The 18,285-nt window shown below is 38.0% G+C and overlaps 1 protein-coding gene across 4 annotated transcripts in view; it reads right to left on the bottom strand.

Annotated features, from left to right (window-relative positions):
* NNT (nicotinamide nucleotide transhydrogenase) overlaps positions 1-18,258 on the bottom strand; it is a 43,172-nt gene extending 24,914 nt beyond the window's left edge. Inside the window, exons 1-12 of one of the 4 annotated variants that reach the window (XM_064404282.1) lie at positions 18,185-18,258; positions 17,019-17,213; positions 9,823-10,052; positions 8,488-8,705; positions 7,860-7,947; positions 7,155-7,243; positions 6,155-6,342; positions 5,270-5,403; positions 3,334-3,525; positions 2,244-2,397; positions 1,219-1,380; positions 354-464 (exon numbers count right to left, since the gene is read on the bottom strand). In XM_064404282.1, the coding sequence (XP_064260352.1) occupies positions 354-464; positions 1,219-1,380; positions 2,244-2,397; positions 3,334-3,525; positions 5,270-5,403; positions 6,155-6,342; positions 7,155-7,243; positions 7,860-7,947; positions 8,488-8,705; positions 9,823-10,052; positions 17,019-17,169 (1,717 nt within the window). In that variant the 5' untranslated portion in view covers positions 17,170-17,213; positions 18,185-18,258. The other 3 variants (XM_064404279.1, XM_064404280.1, XM_064404283.1) reach the window with 3 other exon arrangements.
* Positions 18,259-18,285: the final 27 nt, after the last annotated feature.

The following is an 18,285-nucleotide window of genomic DNA, read 5'->3' as shown; positions in this document are numbered from 1 at the left end:
GTTCTAAGTTACTAGTATGTACTTCAAGTACGAAAATTAATATGAGTACAAATCCTCTACAACTACCCTCTTGGGTTATACAGAAAAATATATTGTATATAATCACCACCCAAATTTATGAAAGGAAAATGCACATTTAAATAATTCCTAAAATAGGTTACTCCACAGGGTATGCAAAATACCTACAAATAACTACTGTGAAAATCGGAGGGCTAATGGGTTTTATTTATAAATGCTCTCAGATTCCATTCTCAGACCAGTATTTCTGGAATTACACAATTAAATAACTAGATGAAATTTAAAAATTATACTAGTACTTGAAATTAATTCGGGAGAAAAGCTAACATTCATACCTGCAATATTGACTGAAGATATAAAGGCTGAAAGCACTGCTAGGCTTTGGGAAATGTTTTGAGGGAGATAGTGTCCTCCCATCAGTACCAGCCCACCAACTGCAGTCAGACCTATTTAAAAGAGATAAAAGTGTTACTGGAAAAGGTTACTGTGTAACCTTAAAAGGCCTATAGGAAGTTTCCTTTCAACTGTTGGGCAAATACCAGTCAACGCAAATTTTGACCCCTACTTCACACATTTAAGCTTAAAAGAAGACTACCACAGTCTTTTTCAGGAATACAAACATGTTTCAAAAAAAAAAAAAACCAACAAGTATATGAATGTAGTTTTGAAGAACACTGCCTCAAGCACAGAATTAGCCAAGTACTTGTTCAATAAAAGAAATTTTGTTTATAACAACCAAAGTAGATCCACATATAGCCAAACACAGATACATACAATCTTACTTATAAGAATTATTAATTTTATGGGTATTTTTGGATTTATTTTCTTTTTCTTCTCTCTCAAAACACATTGTTTGAGAAGATGAATAGAAGAATGTAAAAAATAGGAAAGATTAGTTATTTTCAGGGCAATCTTTTGAAGACATGGGAGAAAAGATGTGGTCTATGAAAAGAGACTGCACCACCCCAAGTAAAACAAACTTTTAAGCAAATAGGTCAAGTGTAAAAATTACTTATGAAAATTAAAAGGATACAGCATCCAATTTGCCTTTCTTTTGAAAAAATTATACTCTCAGAAAAATTGTTTCAGGTGTTACTATTTATGAAAGTAAACTCAAACCTGCACAGCAGTACTAATTCAGGTAAAAGGAGTTGTGCCTACTACAAGTAGAAAACAAGCAGCTGTGTGACAGCCACTTACCTGAGATAGCATTAGTCACAGACATGAGTGGGGAGTGCAGAGCAGGAGTCACACCCCAGACTGTGTGATACCCCACTATCCCAGAGAGGCCAAACGTCGTCACCATTTGTGTGAAAGCAGCATTAGGTGCTACAATGCCCAGTCCTAACATACCAGCTAAACCTAGAAGGAAAGCACAGGAAAACACTAACTTTTCAATGACTTCTTACATTTAAACTGTATAAAACAGGAGCCTAGTACTGACACAAAAGCAAAATAGAGCTCTCTGTATGGACTAGTTTCAAAATCACGGTGATCATTTTTCAAAAACACTAAGTTGTTTCAGTGCTAATCTTTCCTTTGTAACAGAAAATAAAGTCATAAATATAATCCACACATATTTGTTACGCATGGACACAATGCAGCAAAGATAGGTTTCTACACCAACACGGAATTCTGTCACTCTCCTGTTCTATAGAAAAAAATGTGCAAGTCACAATTATGTTGAGATATTGCTTGGATGTATCAAAGCATATATAAGAAGAACAGGGATTAAAATTAAGACTACTGAATTCATTAATTACTTAATGCAAAAGTTCTGATACACTGAGAGTAACAAATGAAATTATGTCAAAGTCCTATTTCCAATACTTTGTTAGATGTGGTTCATTTAAGTCTCACACAATACAGTAAAATCTGAAGAAAGCAAAGACATTGAACTGATTCTGCTGCAAAGTAGGGGCACAATCCCTGGCAGGAGTCCTTCAGAATTTTTAGCATTTTACTAATATTTAAGTAGAGTCAAGCACACATATATGCACAGAGAATCAGCACTTGTTGAAATGTCAAATACTTCTGGTAAAATTAGAAGTTTTATTTTCCCTCTCAAGCAATTCTTACACTATACTGATTTTATACCAGGATACACCAACCAATCAACTGCTCTCCCAAACAGCTATTCAACTGAGTAAGTTAGAGGATGGGTCATTCAAAAATATTAGCCAAATGAGAAGTACTCTACACTGATTCTCCAGCTAGTTGCCTACCTGCTGTGTATATAGATGCAGTAGTCATGGTTTTTCTAAAAGGGGTAATAGTAGCTGCTTTTTCTGCTTCCAACTCTGCTACAGTCTTCTGCTTCACTGGCGCTCCCTGAGGAATGTTATTTGGTGGAGGTGCTGGGAAAATCACTTTGCCATCCTGACAAGAGATATTTACAGTTATGCCTAACATGGCAGATGCTTAGTACTTAGAGAAGCCAATTCTTCTTCATCCTGCAATTCAGGCAAGTGCTAACATCCTACAGCCATGCCCAGAAACAGGCTCTTTTGTTGCATTAGCAGAAGTTTGCAAGGCATGACCAAGTTAATTATACTAGTTCACACATTCTTCAGACAAGATTTTATATTAGTGTCCAAGAGTACCAGGTGAAGACACAGCACAAGGCTCCAGAGCAGAAACAAGAGAAAAGCAAAGAGATAACTTCCTTAAGTGGAAAACAACTATGCAAAATAAAACTAAGTCTTGGAAATAACAAAATCTGCTACAGATGTGAACTTTAATCACAGCCTTTCCAGACCTCAGATAGGAACCAAGGATGACATCCCACATTTCTTGTTAATCTTCAGGCCTCTGTGGAGGTACTGAGCTGTACGTGCCACTCCAATGGTCTGGGAGAGCTGAAGTCTATGCCAAGAGTCTTTATTGTATTATTTTCTGATAAAGCTTCAAGTATTTTGAATATTCTAGTTTCATCATTTTTTTTTCTTTTACTACAGAAGGAACACCTTTTTTTGTATTTTAAAGGAGGAATGCATTTCTGGAAAAATGTTTTGGTCTGGTAAAGCCTCAAATATGTTTTAAGTAGCTATGTTTCTGTCACATAAAACACACAAATTTTATCTTTTTCCTATTTTTCATTAGTAAATACATTAGGTTTAGCCTTGACAAGAAGACAAGACTAAAAAGAAACAGAGGAATTTTCAGCTGAATAAACACACAGTTACCCACACATTCCACCAAGCCACCTGTGAAGTCTGTTGACATGCAGTATCTCTGAACACATTTTGAAGAGAGAGAAATGACAAATGTTAGGTCGGTACTCACAAATTAAGAATAGAGTATTTACTGGCTTACCTTCATTACTACAGTTCCTCTAATAACATGATCCAGAGTCCCATAGTCAAAGTCATCTTTTGGATCAAAGTAGAAGTTCTCTTTATCAGGACTAATAGCTTTTAGAAGTTTGATAATATTATTAGAATACAGGGTACTGGCCTGAGTAGCCATTCTGCTAGGCAGATCTGTGTACCCAATGTGTGTAACACCCTGAAAAAAAATCCAAGTAAAATAATAAGGATTTGTACAATCTCTGAAAAAGCATAATCTCTTCCAGTATATCCTTCTGGAAATATCTATCCAAACTGTATCACTTATCTTGGTTCACAACTCCAACTAAACTGGCTATCTGCAGCTCTGACACTACTAAGTCAGGGACAGATCACTCACAATAGCTACAGAATTCAACATGATCAAATCCAACACCTTAAACTCTATTAGCAACAAGACTTCACAGAGAGGAAGATATTGGTGCAAAAGCTTGTCTTCTCCAAATTCTACATTCTCTCAGAACCTAAATTCTTTAATCAATCAAGTATCAGATTAATCCACCTAATGCTTGGCATCTTCTCAGTTTTTCTGGAAGGCAGGCACTGGAGATAACTTTCTGTATGCCATTGGAGTGAAGGGAGCTCCCTCAGAGCTGTGCAAGTGATATATCTGAGTTCATATGTGTATTATTGAGTTTTAGTGCAACACATATGTATGCAAAAATGTAACCTCACTGCTTAAAGAACTAATGAGAACTAAAGGACATCAGGCTTTAGGAAGGAATGGGAAGCTGAGGCTGGCATACACTCTGAGGTATTTAAAAGCAGGCATGTGTTAAAACACTGCTCCCACAACTTACAGCTAAGATCCATAAATACTTCCAGAACTCTGGCTTCCTAATGCAATGCTCTAGCACAATCCTAATAGTTCTGCACTGCTGCTATTTTCCATAACACAGAGCCAGTACACTAAATCCAGGGGTAATACTCCTCTGACTAAAAGTGTTCCATATAAACCCTTCATGCAAGTATCTGCTTACTTCTCTTCCACATTCTCTAGTTTCAGGTTTTAAGCAATGACATCAAAAGCCCTAGAAAGCCACAAAGACAAGTGCAACATGTGATTCTCTGACATATACAAACAGAATTCTGCTTATGTCAATGACAACCATGGCAGCAGTGTCCTACAGGCCTCCCAAACAAAGGTATTATATCCTTGCATTACCTAGGAAATCTGCTACTATAAATCTCATCACCCAGATTTCTGTAATTTTTAGCAGATTTCCCACAAGCACCAAAAACTAAACCCAAAAAGCAGAAAGACAAGATCTCAACTGAGCAAATGTACACTGGAGAAAAAACAAAGTAGTTCAGTCCAGACCAAAACTGCTTATTTTAAGGAACTAATTTATGCTACATCTACTTTGGGTTTCAAGTGCTTTGGATACTCATGTTGCTGAAGATAAAGAAAAGCAAAGCCAGCACCCTCCTGAAGCTGAAATAGTACTGAGTAAGCCAGAGACTTTGTACTGAAGTAAACACTGATAGTCTGAACCTACTTAGCTTTGCCTGTGACAGGAAATGTTAACCTCCAGTCAAGGAAGGTGATAAGCAAATCAAAGAACCAATTGCTACTGCTGTGTTTTTTAGATAGACCAAGAAATAGATATCAAATCCCACCTTCAACTCAGAAGAGACAAATACTGGACTAGGAAGTTTAAGTAGCAAGAATTCTGTAATATCCATTAACAACCAAATTAACACTATACAGAGGTATTAGTTTCTTTAAAAATATTCAAATTTATGTATTTAAATAGTGACCAAATGCAATTTTAAAGGACTGCTTCAGCCCAAAGCAGCTGAAAGACTGTTGAAAATTCAGCTGCTTATTTTCAGCATACAGTTTACAAAACAGCATAGAAGTTCAGGGGAACGGAGAATGAACAGCAGCTTAAAATGCTCACCTTATGAACATACATTTCTCCAGGCTTTGTAGTCTCAATATTTCCTCCTGCTTCTGCAGCTAAATCCACAACAACTGAACCTTCCTTCATTGATTCAATCATATCTTTCTTAAACAAGATTGGAGCTTTTTTGCCTGACAAAACAAGGTATAGCAAGTTAAACACAAAATACAGCTTTCTATTTGTTGAGCTTAGGAGATGCCTTCCCTTTGCTCTATATATAGGTCTTAATTTTGTAAGCAAAATTTTCAACTAATTGGTACCTAGGATAAAAAAATCATAAGAGTTTTTTTTAGAAGACAGAAGAAGTGCTAGAACATCCTGCTCCAAAAGCATACAAGAAAGTTATGCATGGTAATCTACCAAAGATAAGTCCAATTTTGCCAGCAAACTGACAGTCTTAACATCCAATCTTACAATTCCAGTCATAACATTTTTTTTTAAAGACACCACATTGCCAGCTATTAAAATACAGACATTGTGCAACACAAAGCAGTAAAATCTAACATCTACCTTACTATGTTTCAATTAAAAAGGACAGTTCCATCTCAATCAGACTTGTTTCAGTGCACAAGTTGTATAGCAGAAGTAGCAGTGATGCAACAGATATATAAGAGAATTATATATTCTCACTTTATTACTAAATACTCTTTTTTAAATAAGAAAAACATGACCATATTTGATTCATACTGATAAGTCTATGAAAACAAAAGTTTTTTTTAAAAAAGGACACACTTGAAAACCAGGCCTTTATCACAGAAGTGTAAAGGTACATGCTCACACAGACATAATTCATTAACCCCTCTGTTTTCATGCAGATGCAACCTCAAAATATGACAACTTACCTAGAAGAATGAAAATTGGCATTTTTTAAATAAAGCATACCTGGAATAAGTGCTGTAGTGATGATAATATCAACATCTTGGCACTGTTTGGCAAAGAGTTTCATTTCAGCTTCAATAAATTCTTTGGACATTTCTTTAGCATAACCACCTTGTCCCTCTCCAGATTCCTTTATGTCTACTTCCAAAGGCTCAGCACCAAGAGACTTGAACTGCTCCAGGGCTGCAGCTCTAGAAAAAGAAAATTGCAGTTGAGAGAAAAAACACTACTTTAAAAATGATGACTTTACCAGGGGTTTTAGTAGCAATCTTCAGACAAGACACGTAAAACTTATTCTAGTATTAAGGAGGTCATAACAGAAGTCCTCAGCTTTCTGTATTCAGTGCAAAAAATAATTGCATTGATAAATTTAGGTTCCAGTCAGACTTGAATAAGGAATGAAGGCAGCCTACAGTTTCCTGTACAGTCAGCAGAGTTGCTTCAAGAAAAAACTCAAAACTGAGGCTTTCCTGATTAACTCTCCTCATGCATTTCTGTTGTCATGATTTGGTAAATCCGCAGCCCAAACTAAGGTGCCTAAAATGGGAGATAAGCATAGAACCTGTGACCTTGTCTTTAAACTGTGAGATGGGAAGCACTAGTAAGTCTTATTTTCACAGAGAAAATTGCCAGGGGGTGGATGTTTGAAGTTGTGGCTTGTTAATATTCTGTATTTTGTTTTGCACCATATGACATCACATTAAATAGAGAGACTAAATTTCAGTGTTAGGTGAACAGTGACAGCATGCAAAGAATGAAACATAAATGTTCTTGAATCTCAAGATAAAAGTATCTAGAGCACTTAAGAAGGGAATTAAAATAAAAATGGAAACATTTTAGACAGATTTTAAAATTAATAAAAATGAAGGACTAATGATAGCATAAAAATGGTAGGAAGTGAATTATGACTCAGTGTAGTACAAATTACTTCACTCTAATACAGCCATAAACAACTTAATCTTCAAGAAATTTCAGATTGATATTACAATTTTCACACCCTTACCTAGTATCAAACCCACGAACCACTGCACCCATTGATTTTGCTGCTCCTGCAGAAGCCAGGCCAGCAACCCCTCCTCCAATGATCAGCACCTAAAATGATAGATCTCATTAATCAGCCATTTAAACAAGATACCTTACAAGAAAACCAAATTTAATAGGGTGGAGTTGCCCCATATATCCAACAGTTTAAAAGCTGTAACTCCTAATTACACATATCTAAGAGCAAACTTTTCTGTAGCTAACAGTTTATCTTGGTAAACACAGGTTTTCTCCTTGATTTATCTTCCTTTGTTCTTCCCTAATTCTACTTTCCTTTCTCTTCAAACCAATCCACCTGTAATTCCAACCAAGTAAATCTTTCCATTGCACTCCTCAATGCACCAGAAATACCAGTATCTCTGAATTTTCTTAACTGCTTCCTTACCTTCTCCTATTTTGAAAAAAAATAAATACAACCCCTTATAGCTAATCTGATGTTTAAAACCAGGCAATCTTAAACCAAACTTAATTTATTATATTACTCCCAAAACAAAACCAGAACAGATGTGAACAAAAAGTGGTATGAGAATAATTTCTGCAACTTCTGAAGTCTCTAAAAGAAGTCCAAAGGCAGAAAAAAAGCCATTTAACATAGTTTCAGCAACAGCTACCTTTGCTCAGAAATTCACATATTCTTTTGCCACAGTGTGTGTTTAATTGCACATACCTTTGCTGGAGGAACTTTACCAGCAGCTGTGATTTGACCCGTGAAAAATCGACCGAAGTGATTTGCTGCCAGGACCACAGCCTTGTAACTGTCAATCAAGGATGAACACATATCAGTGTTTTCTCAGATTCAGTAAATTTATTCACTACATCAATCTAAAAGATGAACCTTTTAACAAGTATGTGTAGGATAAAGCAAGCTTAGTATTTTACCATTGAACACAAGCTTAATAGTCTTTATTCATATTTCTATAGAGACATCTGACAATATTTGATCTTTTGTTTGTAACTGCCATGGCAATTGCATTCACACTGAGTGTTCTTTGGGTTAGTTAGCTCCTAACAACACCAGATCCCCACGACAGACAATTTGTATTCAAGATAACTTAGTTCACAGCAAAAAGGTACTAGACAAAACAGTCAATGAATTAGAAGAATTGTGTTCAGTTTTGTTTATTTTAAAAGCATTGCTCTGATCTGCTATAAAGCTAACCATAAAATACTTTAACATCACCCTGCTTGAAACAGCTCTGCATGAAAATAGAGATGTAGAATCATTTTAGATATGCCTAACATCAAAGCACATTATTTTAAACCAGCTATACTTAATGAAGAAAAAAAAATCATACCCAGCAATGTTGGCCATGGAGCTGAGTGCATCATATCCCTGAGCAATGGTGACCCGTGGAACCTGATCCATAGCCAAGACAGTAGCTTTTTTTTCTGCAAGTTTTTTCAGGAGGTCTGGATTTTGTGCTGGGTAGATAAAACTAATCAGGGTTGCTGCTGTCTTGAAAAGATCTGCCTCATGTACACCTAGAGATGAGTTATATATAGGAGCTCTCACCTGAATAAAGACAGAAGTTTCCAAGTTAATCAGAGGAAAGAAATCAGAACACATTCCACTTACTTTCTCTCAGGTTTCAGTCTGTCCATTCCCATCCGAAAAGTACAGAAAGTATATTAAAGGCTATTTACACAACTGAACTGAGTAACTGCACTTCTCAGCTGCAGTCCACATCACGGAATTGGCTCTAGGTGGATTGGTGACAGGGCAAAAATTGTCAGCACACACTTTCACAAAGATCTGATAACTTCTAACTAGCAGTCAACTTGCTTTTGTAACGACACCTACCTTAAAATCCACCATTTTTAAGCAAAATGATTACTCAACAGATATGACAACTAAGCTCTACAAACTAAGAATCATTATTGTAAGGTTGCAGTGCATGACTACACACAGGGCATTTCATGCCAGATGTCCAGCAGACACTAATCTTCATTTATATTCACTTCTGAGTTTCTCACTTTTCTCCAAACAGAAACCTCCTTAAAAGCATTGTTCACAAAGCAGCTCACAGAAATTCTACGTTCAATGCTGATGGGATAATTTTAAACAGAGCAACTGAAGGAAGCCTCAATAAAGGAAAAGTCTTTTTCTTTTTTTTCCCCCTTCAGGACTCTGCACACCCTAAGACCTCTCAAGTAAGACTACTTTTCTCTTTTCTCAATGTTTTAAACATGCCTTCGCTGTGGAATTCAGAAAAGTTACACAATCATATTTTCTAAATCCCAAACCACTCTATTTAAAGAGTAACTATATGTTACAAATTTTGGATAAAAGATTTCTTAGAGCAGGGATCTCATCTGATTAGATTCCACAACTAATCTACCTCACTCTAGAAAACACAACAACTCTTAGGTAGTTAAATACTTGCTAGAGATATTATCCATATTTTTTTCAACATTGTCATTTACTTTTTTTTAGTGTAGGTATATAGCCTGAGCTATTAAAAACAAACAAACAAACAAAAAAAAACAAACAAACTTGAATTAGAACTCAAAATGGAAAACACTAATTTAAAGGACCTTATTTAGTGAATTTTCCACAATTATCAGAAAAAAATTACCTATACATTTCTTCAAAAACAATGTAATAGGAAATATACTAATAAAGCAATTACTTTCACAATCAAATCAGAAGCCAGAACTTCCTTGGTCCCCTGGATCTTTGCTCCAACTTCTCTGTAATGGTCATCAGAAAATTTAGAAGCTTCTCCAGCACCAGATTCCACCACAACATTGAAGCCTTGCTTAACCAAGGCTTGAACTCCAGCCGGTGACAGAGCCACTCTCTTCTCATTCTCAAATATCTCCTTGGGGACACCCACAGTCAGTTGTTTATACGGAATTCCTGTAGGAGTGGCAGATAAGACAGCATTAGTTGTACTAAATACTAATTAACTGGTTTAATGCACACTCTTCAATGTTGTACAGACACATGCAGACACATGTCACAGTTAGCAATTCTCCCTCCTAAGGGAGGAGGAAGCAGAATGCTATTTTCTAGGAACATTGTTTACATTTCCTTAAATTACAATATCTTCCTAGAGATCCTTGTTCTCTCGGCAATCAGCAGGTAAGCACAATCAGCCACACAAGCAATAACAAGTGTTTGGTGCAGTTCATACTCATTGTTGTTTACACTGTTCTAATTGTGTAACTGGAATTCTGATTTACACAATACCTGGTGCACTGGTGATAACACATTCTGCTTCAGGCCAGAATTTAAATCGTTTTCTAGTCACTTCCAGGTTATTGTGAAGAAAGAAATAAATGAGCTTGAACAGTGGAACTGCATTTTAACTGAATATGTTTGTAATGTGTATCAAATTATGCCAAATCACTATTATTGAATGCAACATACGCACCACAAAGTACTCTGAAAGGCATAAGTACATCAATAAGGTATTCTAAAAGTTGCCACAGAAATGAAAAATGTGAATTCAGAAGTAGTTGAAGAATAAAGGAATATCCAGCTACTAGTTTCTTCAATGTATTTCTCTTCAAAGTTATTTCCTTGTCTTAACTTGTTCAAAGCTCCACTAAGTAACACCATGAAACTGCTGAAGCTGAAATTTATGTTTTAGTTTTCAAATTACAAAATAACTTCATTTAAGTACAATTTGGCAGCTTTCTAACTTCATTTGAGTACAATTTGGCGGCTTTCAGTCTCATATCTGGGAGATAAACTTCTCTGATCCAAACAAGTGTTTAAATACATTATTTATGAATACACAGGCTCAAGCAGAATAATCATACATAAAACTATTACACTGCTTGAATTACACTAACAGCATGCAGTCCAACACATAGGCTGAATCCTGTACCAGCTTTCACTGACATCTATCCAGAATTTAAACCTGGATTGTGACATTACTACACAAGACATTTACACCACATGAATATTAATAAACTATAATTTGAGCAGTCTAAGCAGTCATTCATATTAATGATCAAGCAACAACAACAAAATCCACCAAAGAAACCCCAAACATTAAAAAGTGGAGAAAGTGAATGAGAGGCTTGTTTAAAATTACAAATCTCTTTTTAAATTGTCCAACAATATTATGTATTGTGGTACAAAAAATTGTACCAGGCAAAGAACACAAATTTTAGGAAGGTCTCCTTTTTTACTTTGAGATAAAAACAAGCAAAAAAAAAAAAGCTAAAAACATACTACAATGTAAGAGCTTTGAGGAACTAGATTTAGATTTAAAATATCAAAATTAATTATTTGTGAAATTGAACCTGGATTACAATGTGCCTAGAGTTGACAATCTGAAAATGTTTTTGGTTAGAAATTTTCAAGCTACTGTGAACTTACTATGTTCTGAAAAAAACAGTACAGAGTTGCTAAGAACTGGTACTTAAATACCTACTTATACTTCTCAGCCTACTAACACATTAAAAAAAATTAACACATCCAACAAGACAGAATGAAAGCTCACCAGACAAAGAAGTTCATTACTTCTAATTGCTGCAGGGGAGGTTTTACTGAACCACAGGATCTTCAGGTTGGACACCAGGAAGAACTTCTACACTGAAAGGATGGTTAAGCACTGGAATGGGTTGCTAAAGGGAAGTGGTCAAGCCATCATCCCTGGAAGTGCTCAAGAAACGACTGATGTGGCACTTAGTGCTATGGCTTAATTGACAAGGTGATATTCAGTCAAAGGTTGGACTTGATCTTAGAGGTCTTCTCCAACCTTAATGATTCTATGATTGTAATTACTTCTACATTTTTTTTAGCTTTGCCTTTGAAATTTGACTAATAGTAACAAATAATTTGAAGATAGAAGTGTTTTGATGTTTTATATGTTGGAGAACATCTGAAATATTTTAATCACAAGACAACACTTGAATTCAGAAAAACATACATTCATAGAACATAAAGCCAAAACAGGAGCAAGAATGCACATCTAAAACAACAGATCCACAAAGGTAACAGAGCTTTGCAATGATTTGTTCCACCAGCATACACCAAATCTAAACATCATCGTGCAGCTCAGGCCATACCCACCACAGCAGCACTAACCACTTGTTACCAGCTGTGGTAACTGTTGCTGTCACTCAAATTACCCATGCCATTTGAAGAGACTTTTCTCCTCGTCTCTTCTAATTACTACACAAAAAAGTCCTGCTTCTGATTTTCACTAAATCAACTCGGTGGAAATGAGCTCTCTTGTCTTTTAGAAGCAGGAATGAAACCTAGAAGATTGAAATTTGTTAGGATAACAGAGACCAATCAGAATTTCAGAGAGGAAACAGCTCTAGGGTAGGATAGGATGCAAGACACTTTTCAAAAAGCACTGAAAAAAGTTAAGAACTAGAGTCCTACCTTCCCTTTCTCCTTTTGGAAGTTTTTGTAGCAAAAGAATGCCAAAGGGAAGGAAAGGAGAGGGAAAACATGGGGGAAAACAGGGGAAGGGAAAAACAAGGGGAAAAGGAAAAGGAAAAAAGGGAGAGGAAGGAATAAATTATAACATAAAGGAAATAGATAATTGCAAATTTAAAGGTACAAACACATTTAACTAAAGCTTTTATTTTTCTCAAGCAAATATTTTAGCTCCTAAGGCTCAAATGACAATAGATGCTTCTAATTTTCTTTTGCCCATTTGCTTCTGTGTGGAGTACCAGAATAGAAGAGTAAATGGCTAGGAGTAAAAGGACAGAAACATTCACATACATTCACTATACATAGATGCCAGATGTGTTTCCTCATTCCTCACTTCTTTCTTTATTGGTACATCTTGCATGCAATAAAAATTAGTACAACTTTTTAGATAGAAAGTATTTGTACCTTATATAGTAAACAGAATGATCACAGACCAGCACTGAGGAACATGCTCTTCTCCAGAGCTTTAGGAGATCAAATCCAAGATAAATATTCAACAAGTCTCATTTGCCTCACCTACTTTTCTTCTCTATCCCAGCACCAGAACTCCAGCAATCCATAAATACAAGAGGAAATGAATACCTAAGCAACCTGTCAGTTTGCCAGCTTTTAGCTGGAGTAGGTATAGGACATTTTTCAAGTAGACTGCCCTGAGCTTCCACATGATTCAGCACCAAAATGGAGCAGATATCTACAGCTCAAAACCAAAGATCTATCTTAAAACTTGCAGTTCAGGTCTTGGGAAGAAAGGGTTAAAAAGTGGAACACTGGCAGGGAGGATTGCAAAGCTGCCTTTCAGCTGGAAATAACTCTTGATAAGCCTATGTGAACAGCAGCATGATTTACTGGTGCCTGTGTCTCCGCTTGTTTTCCTCTGCCTGGGTGCTGCTTCAGCAATACCCCGTTAGCAAAGTAATGGAAATAAATTTACCCTTTGGATTCTAGACATGACTTTGTGGCTGTCCCACCTGCCTGTTTGTGCTGACACACACAACGAGGTATAATCAATACTCTAGCTGGAGTAGCTTTGTGATTAACACAGATTTGGTTTGTTGCATTCAGCAATTTCATCAAAGTCAATAGTTTTGAAAGGTTGAAACCTAGGATTATAAACTTAGGACCTTGATTTAGGTTTTATTTTGAGGAAGCTCATCTGCTATCCCTGCCAGGGGTTTAAAGTCACGTGAGAGTGTGAAGCCTACAAATTGTCTCTCTAATCTTTCATGTCAGATAATCTCTTTAAGTACTGCCTTGAGTATGTTTCAGTGACTTACTGCTTTACGACATCATGGACATCTTCCAAATACTGAGTGATATTACATACCTGGAGCACCTTTTTGACTCACAAAGTTTTTTAGTATATTGAATAGAAGACATACAGTACTTAGATTCTGTCACTATCAGAAACAGAATCACTAAATTTCACAGGTCTTGGAATGGTATATACATTCCAGGGAAATGCTCTGGCATATACATAACTTAGAACTTCAAAAAACTAGTAAGAAGCCACTCTCTCATTCCCTTACCACAGCCCTAACCGTGTAATGAAGACAGATTCAAACTTCAAGTAAACAAAACTATTACTATGACCTTCTCCATGTAACTTCAATCTACAAGAATCTTAGAGAAGATTATAAGTCAAACTATAGCAGAAAATACAGTTTTTTGATCTCCTTAACCTGACTTTGGGAAGTAATCTGCAACAAAACAGTATCAACCCATAGCAAGTGACTTAAGAAAAAGATAAAGGAGAAGTTTTGACTATATGCCATGTGCTCTGGGATTGAAAACAGGATGCCTATTTTTTATGTTACTCTAATAACCTTTAAACAAACCATCTCACCTGTTCTGAAGATGAGGACATATTCCGAAGAACAGCAATATGATGTTGGCAAAAAGAAAAAAAATGGTACAGAATATTAAACGAACACCTGATCCCTTCCATTATATAAATAAGGATTTTTTTAAAAAGGGTAATTAAAGGAGAATATTTCTTGTTTATAAATAAAATAAAGCTTACCGAGAGAACTAACCAAAAATGAACTGTTACAGGTTTAGAAAAAACAGGAAATTTTAAGAAGTAAGCCTCAAAATAAAAAGGATATTTAAAATTCCAAAATAGAGAGGGATAAAAGTCACAGAGCTGTAGGACAAACTAATCTGGAAGTATACTGGGAAACTCAGTCAGTCACTCCATATGCACCTTTCCCAGGCTTCAGAAAGTTTTGTGTCCGTTTCTGAAGTAGCTGGTCCTAGTGACTACCAGGCACAGATAATAGGAATACCTGTTTATACCTGTATGAAAGTTCCTCTGTTTCTATTAAGTAAGTGGCCGCATAGCAGGCAGTAAAAAAAATATCCATGCTCCAAGTTCACTTTTCAGTTGACTTCATATCTCCGTATTTCTTCTCCCCAAGCAGCTACTGCTCTTGTACATAACACAGCCTGGGTGGAATGAAAGCTAACCCAAGACAAGGAAAGTAATAACTACAGCCTTAAGAAGATTCAGTGTGACACTAGTCTTTTCAGAAAACTCACACTTCTTAGTAATAGAGTGATTTTACCAAGTGTTACAAAAATCAAAGCTAATTCCTGGAAGACTAAAACACAGGTATTTTGAATCTGTTACATTTTGATTCAAGAGCACTTAAAAATAAATATAAGCAATAGCCCTGCTTCTAATTTGTCATTAAACTGTTGTTTTCTCCTTGATTTGTCCTCTACCAAATGACAAATCACATGTTACCAAAGCATACTACAAGGACAGCTTAATTATCAACCAAATGGCTACCAAACTTGTAATTCTCCACATTAAATAACTGCATTTCATGAATACTACTAATCCTTAAATAAAGGCTTCCACACAACAGATTTGACAGGGCAGCACTGAGCATTTAAACACATGACACTAATCAGAATTCTCCATCCTTGTGAGAAAATTTTTCAAAAGTTATTCTTAAAAATGAGAAAATTCACACACACAGAGTAGCATAACAATTTCAGTAAAACAGAAGACATTCTTTAGTTTCATGATGAAATTTGTGGTCAAAGCCAAATACAAAATTGATTCCAAACTCAAACAAGGACACTTACCTGGGGTATTTGAGAAAGAACTTTGAACCTAGTTTCCTATGTTCCAGTTTCTGTTCCCAACCAAGGGACAATCTGCCATATGAAGACTGACAGATATCTCTTTCATTCAGACATTTAACATGGAAAAAATATTGGGAGCATCTCAGATCTATCCAAGAAATTCTGGTTTCAGCATGCAACTGCAATACAGATTTATCAGGAGCCCTCAGAGCAAAGAAACTTCCCCTCATGACATTTCTTCGGAAGTCCCAAAATCTTCAGTCACAAAGTTGAAAGGACCACAAAATGCACTATTTATTGTTAATACTGCCAAAAATTCTACACAACACAGGCTTCTCTGAACTACAACATGCTACTTTTGTGTCTCTGTTTCCAACAGCACTACTTTCCTTATACTCTCTAGTACCTAATCCAGTTAGGTACTGTCTACATTTGGAAGAACCAAATGTCACCTGTACAATCAGTCCAAGTCTTCACATTAATCTTTTGCAGACTAAGATCCTACATCTGCACAGAAGCAGGGTCTCTAAATTCCAAGGGACACGTGACCCATGCAGTAACAATGGCCAAAAATTGCATTAAACCTGTATTAGGTATTCTTCAGTCTTCCTTTCAAGTGTCAGGTAATATACAGTATAGAATAGAGGAAAAAAAATGTCAGTTCTGATCTGCGTGTACCAGGCTCATATTAGAAACTGGAAACAAGGGTACCCCCTTTCCCAGTTTGGGGTTTGGTTTTTTCTTCCCTGAAAATACCAGAACTTTTCCATTATCAGCTGAAATGCAATTTGTGCAAATACACTAACAAACCCTACTGGTGAAGATACAGACCAATAGTTTTTCGAAGTGATACAATGTAAGTGTTTCTTAAACAAAGTTAAGAGATTTTTTCAAGATGGGATAATAATGTCTATATATACTTATGCTAGCAGATGCTGTCTTTGTGAGGTCTTGTATTTTCTCTCACATGCATGCAAAGAGCTGCACTACCAAAACTAATCGGGAACTCAGGATTTGAACAGAGAAAAGCATTTATTTAAATATTTCCTTCAATCAAGGAAAGTATTACCAGGAGCTCAAACCCTCTAAAAACAAAAACTATGTGGATCCAAGGTATTCATAATAAACACAAAGACCTTCTGTGTAAGCCCTATAAAGCCAGTCTAAAACTGTGCTGACTCAAGTATGCTGCTGACATGATTTAAGAGTGTTCTTTCTATTTTAAGTCTTTTCTGTACTAATGCAGATCTGAAAGAAAGAAAAAAAAAAGAAACCATTTAAATTAATGTTTTAAATAAAACATTGCTTACAGTACTTTGATCAATTTACCTGGCTTTAGAACTGCCTGAGACCCGAGCACCTGGTGGGTTCTAAACATTCGCAAGCACAGCACCTTTGCAGAACACGCCTTCGGCGGGAACACATTGCCAAAAACAGGAGCTGAGCATCCACTCACAGCAACACGCAGAAGGCTCGCCATTGCACCCAGACCTCACAACAAATTCCTTGCCACGTATGGAACCCCTACAGCAAATGTGAAAACAAATCAAGAGTTATTAATGATACTGGACAGAAGGCATGTAAACGCAGCAGGTTTAGAAACAGTCCACTGCCAGTAGCCACGAGACAATCATTCCTCACCACCTTTATCTTTCAGGCTAGAGAAAAAAAAGATCTTTTTTTTTTTTCTTCCAAATTAAGTAATACAGCTCTTAAACAAAGCAACTCGCGTGACCAGCCAGCCTAGGGATCGCATTTCTGCGACTCAAGGCCATTTCCTCTTTACACCGTGGTAGGGAACTGTGGTGCGGGAAAACCGCGGCGCCTCAAGGCACCAAACAAACGACTCCAATCCGAGCCACAGCTCCCTCAGGAGTCACCCTGGGTGGGACACAGCTTCAGGCGCCCGGGAGGCGCAGCAGAGCACGCACTCGGGGCGGGACACCCCGGGCAGCGGAGCCGGGAATGTGCTCTTCGCCCGGAATCCCGCCGGGCCCCCGCGGCAGCGGCCCCTTTTCTCTCCCGTCGCTATTTATAGCCCGCGGCCACCGAATGACCTTGGGCGGGCGGCTCGTCCCCCGCCATGCACTGTCCCCGCTCGGGGGACACCCCGCAACTGCCACCTCCCCGCTCCCGTTCCTGCGGGCCCCTTCCCGGGACACCTGCCTCCCCCCGCACGTCCGTCCCGCCAAGCCCCCTCCCTTCCTCCCTCCCTCCCCCCGACAGCGTGGCACCGCTCTCTTCTCCCCACCAGCGGCTGCCCCCCACACGCACCGGGAGAATGAGGCGGTGCCGGCGCAGCCCCTCACGACGCGGCGCACACGCCCCGCGCGGAGCCCCGCACACGCTCCTCCCGCAGCCCCGCACCGAGCCCGCAAGCCGCGCCCCGCGGGCCGCCGCAGAGAGCGCCGCAGAGAGCTCCGCACACGCACCGCCGCAGCCCCGCTCGACGCCTCGCTCCCGCCCGCGGTGCCGCCGCCGCGGCTCCGACCGACCTTGGGGCGGGGCGGGGGCGGGCCCGTGCCCGCCAACCCGGAAGGACTGAGGGGCGCGCGGGGGTCGGGCGGCGGCGTCACGCGGCGTCTGAGGGGCGGCG

This window comes from Passer domesticus, chromosome Z, assembly GCF_036417665.1.
Source record: "Passer domesticus isolate bPasDom1 chromosome Z, bPasDom1.hap1, whole genome shotgun sequence".
In the NCBI taxonomy this organism is placed as follows: domain Eukaryota; kingdom Metazoa; phylum Chordata; class Aves; order Passeriformes; family Passeridae; genus Passer; species Passer domesticus.
The sequence above is the reverse complement of the archived record's forward strand: the minus strand, read 5'-3'. Positions and strand labels throughout refer to the sequence as shown.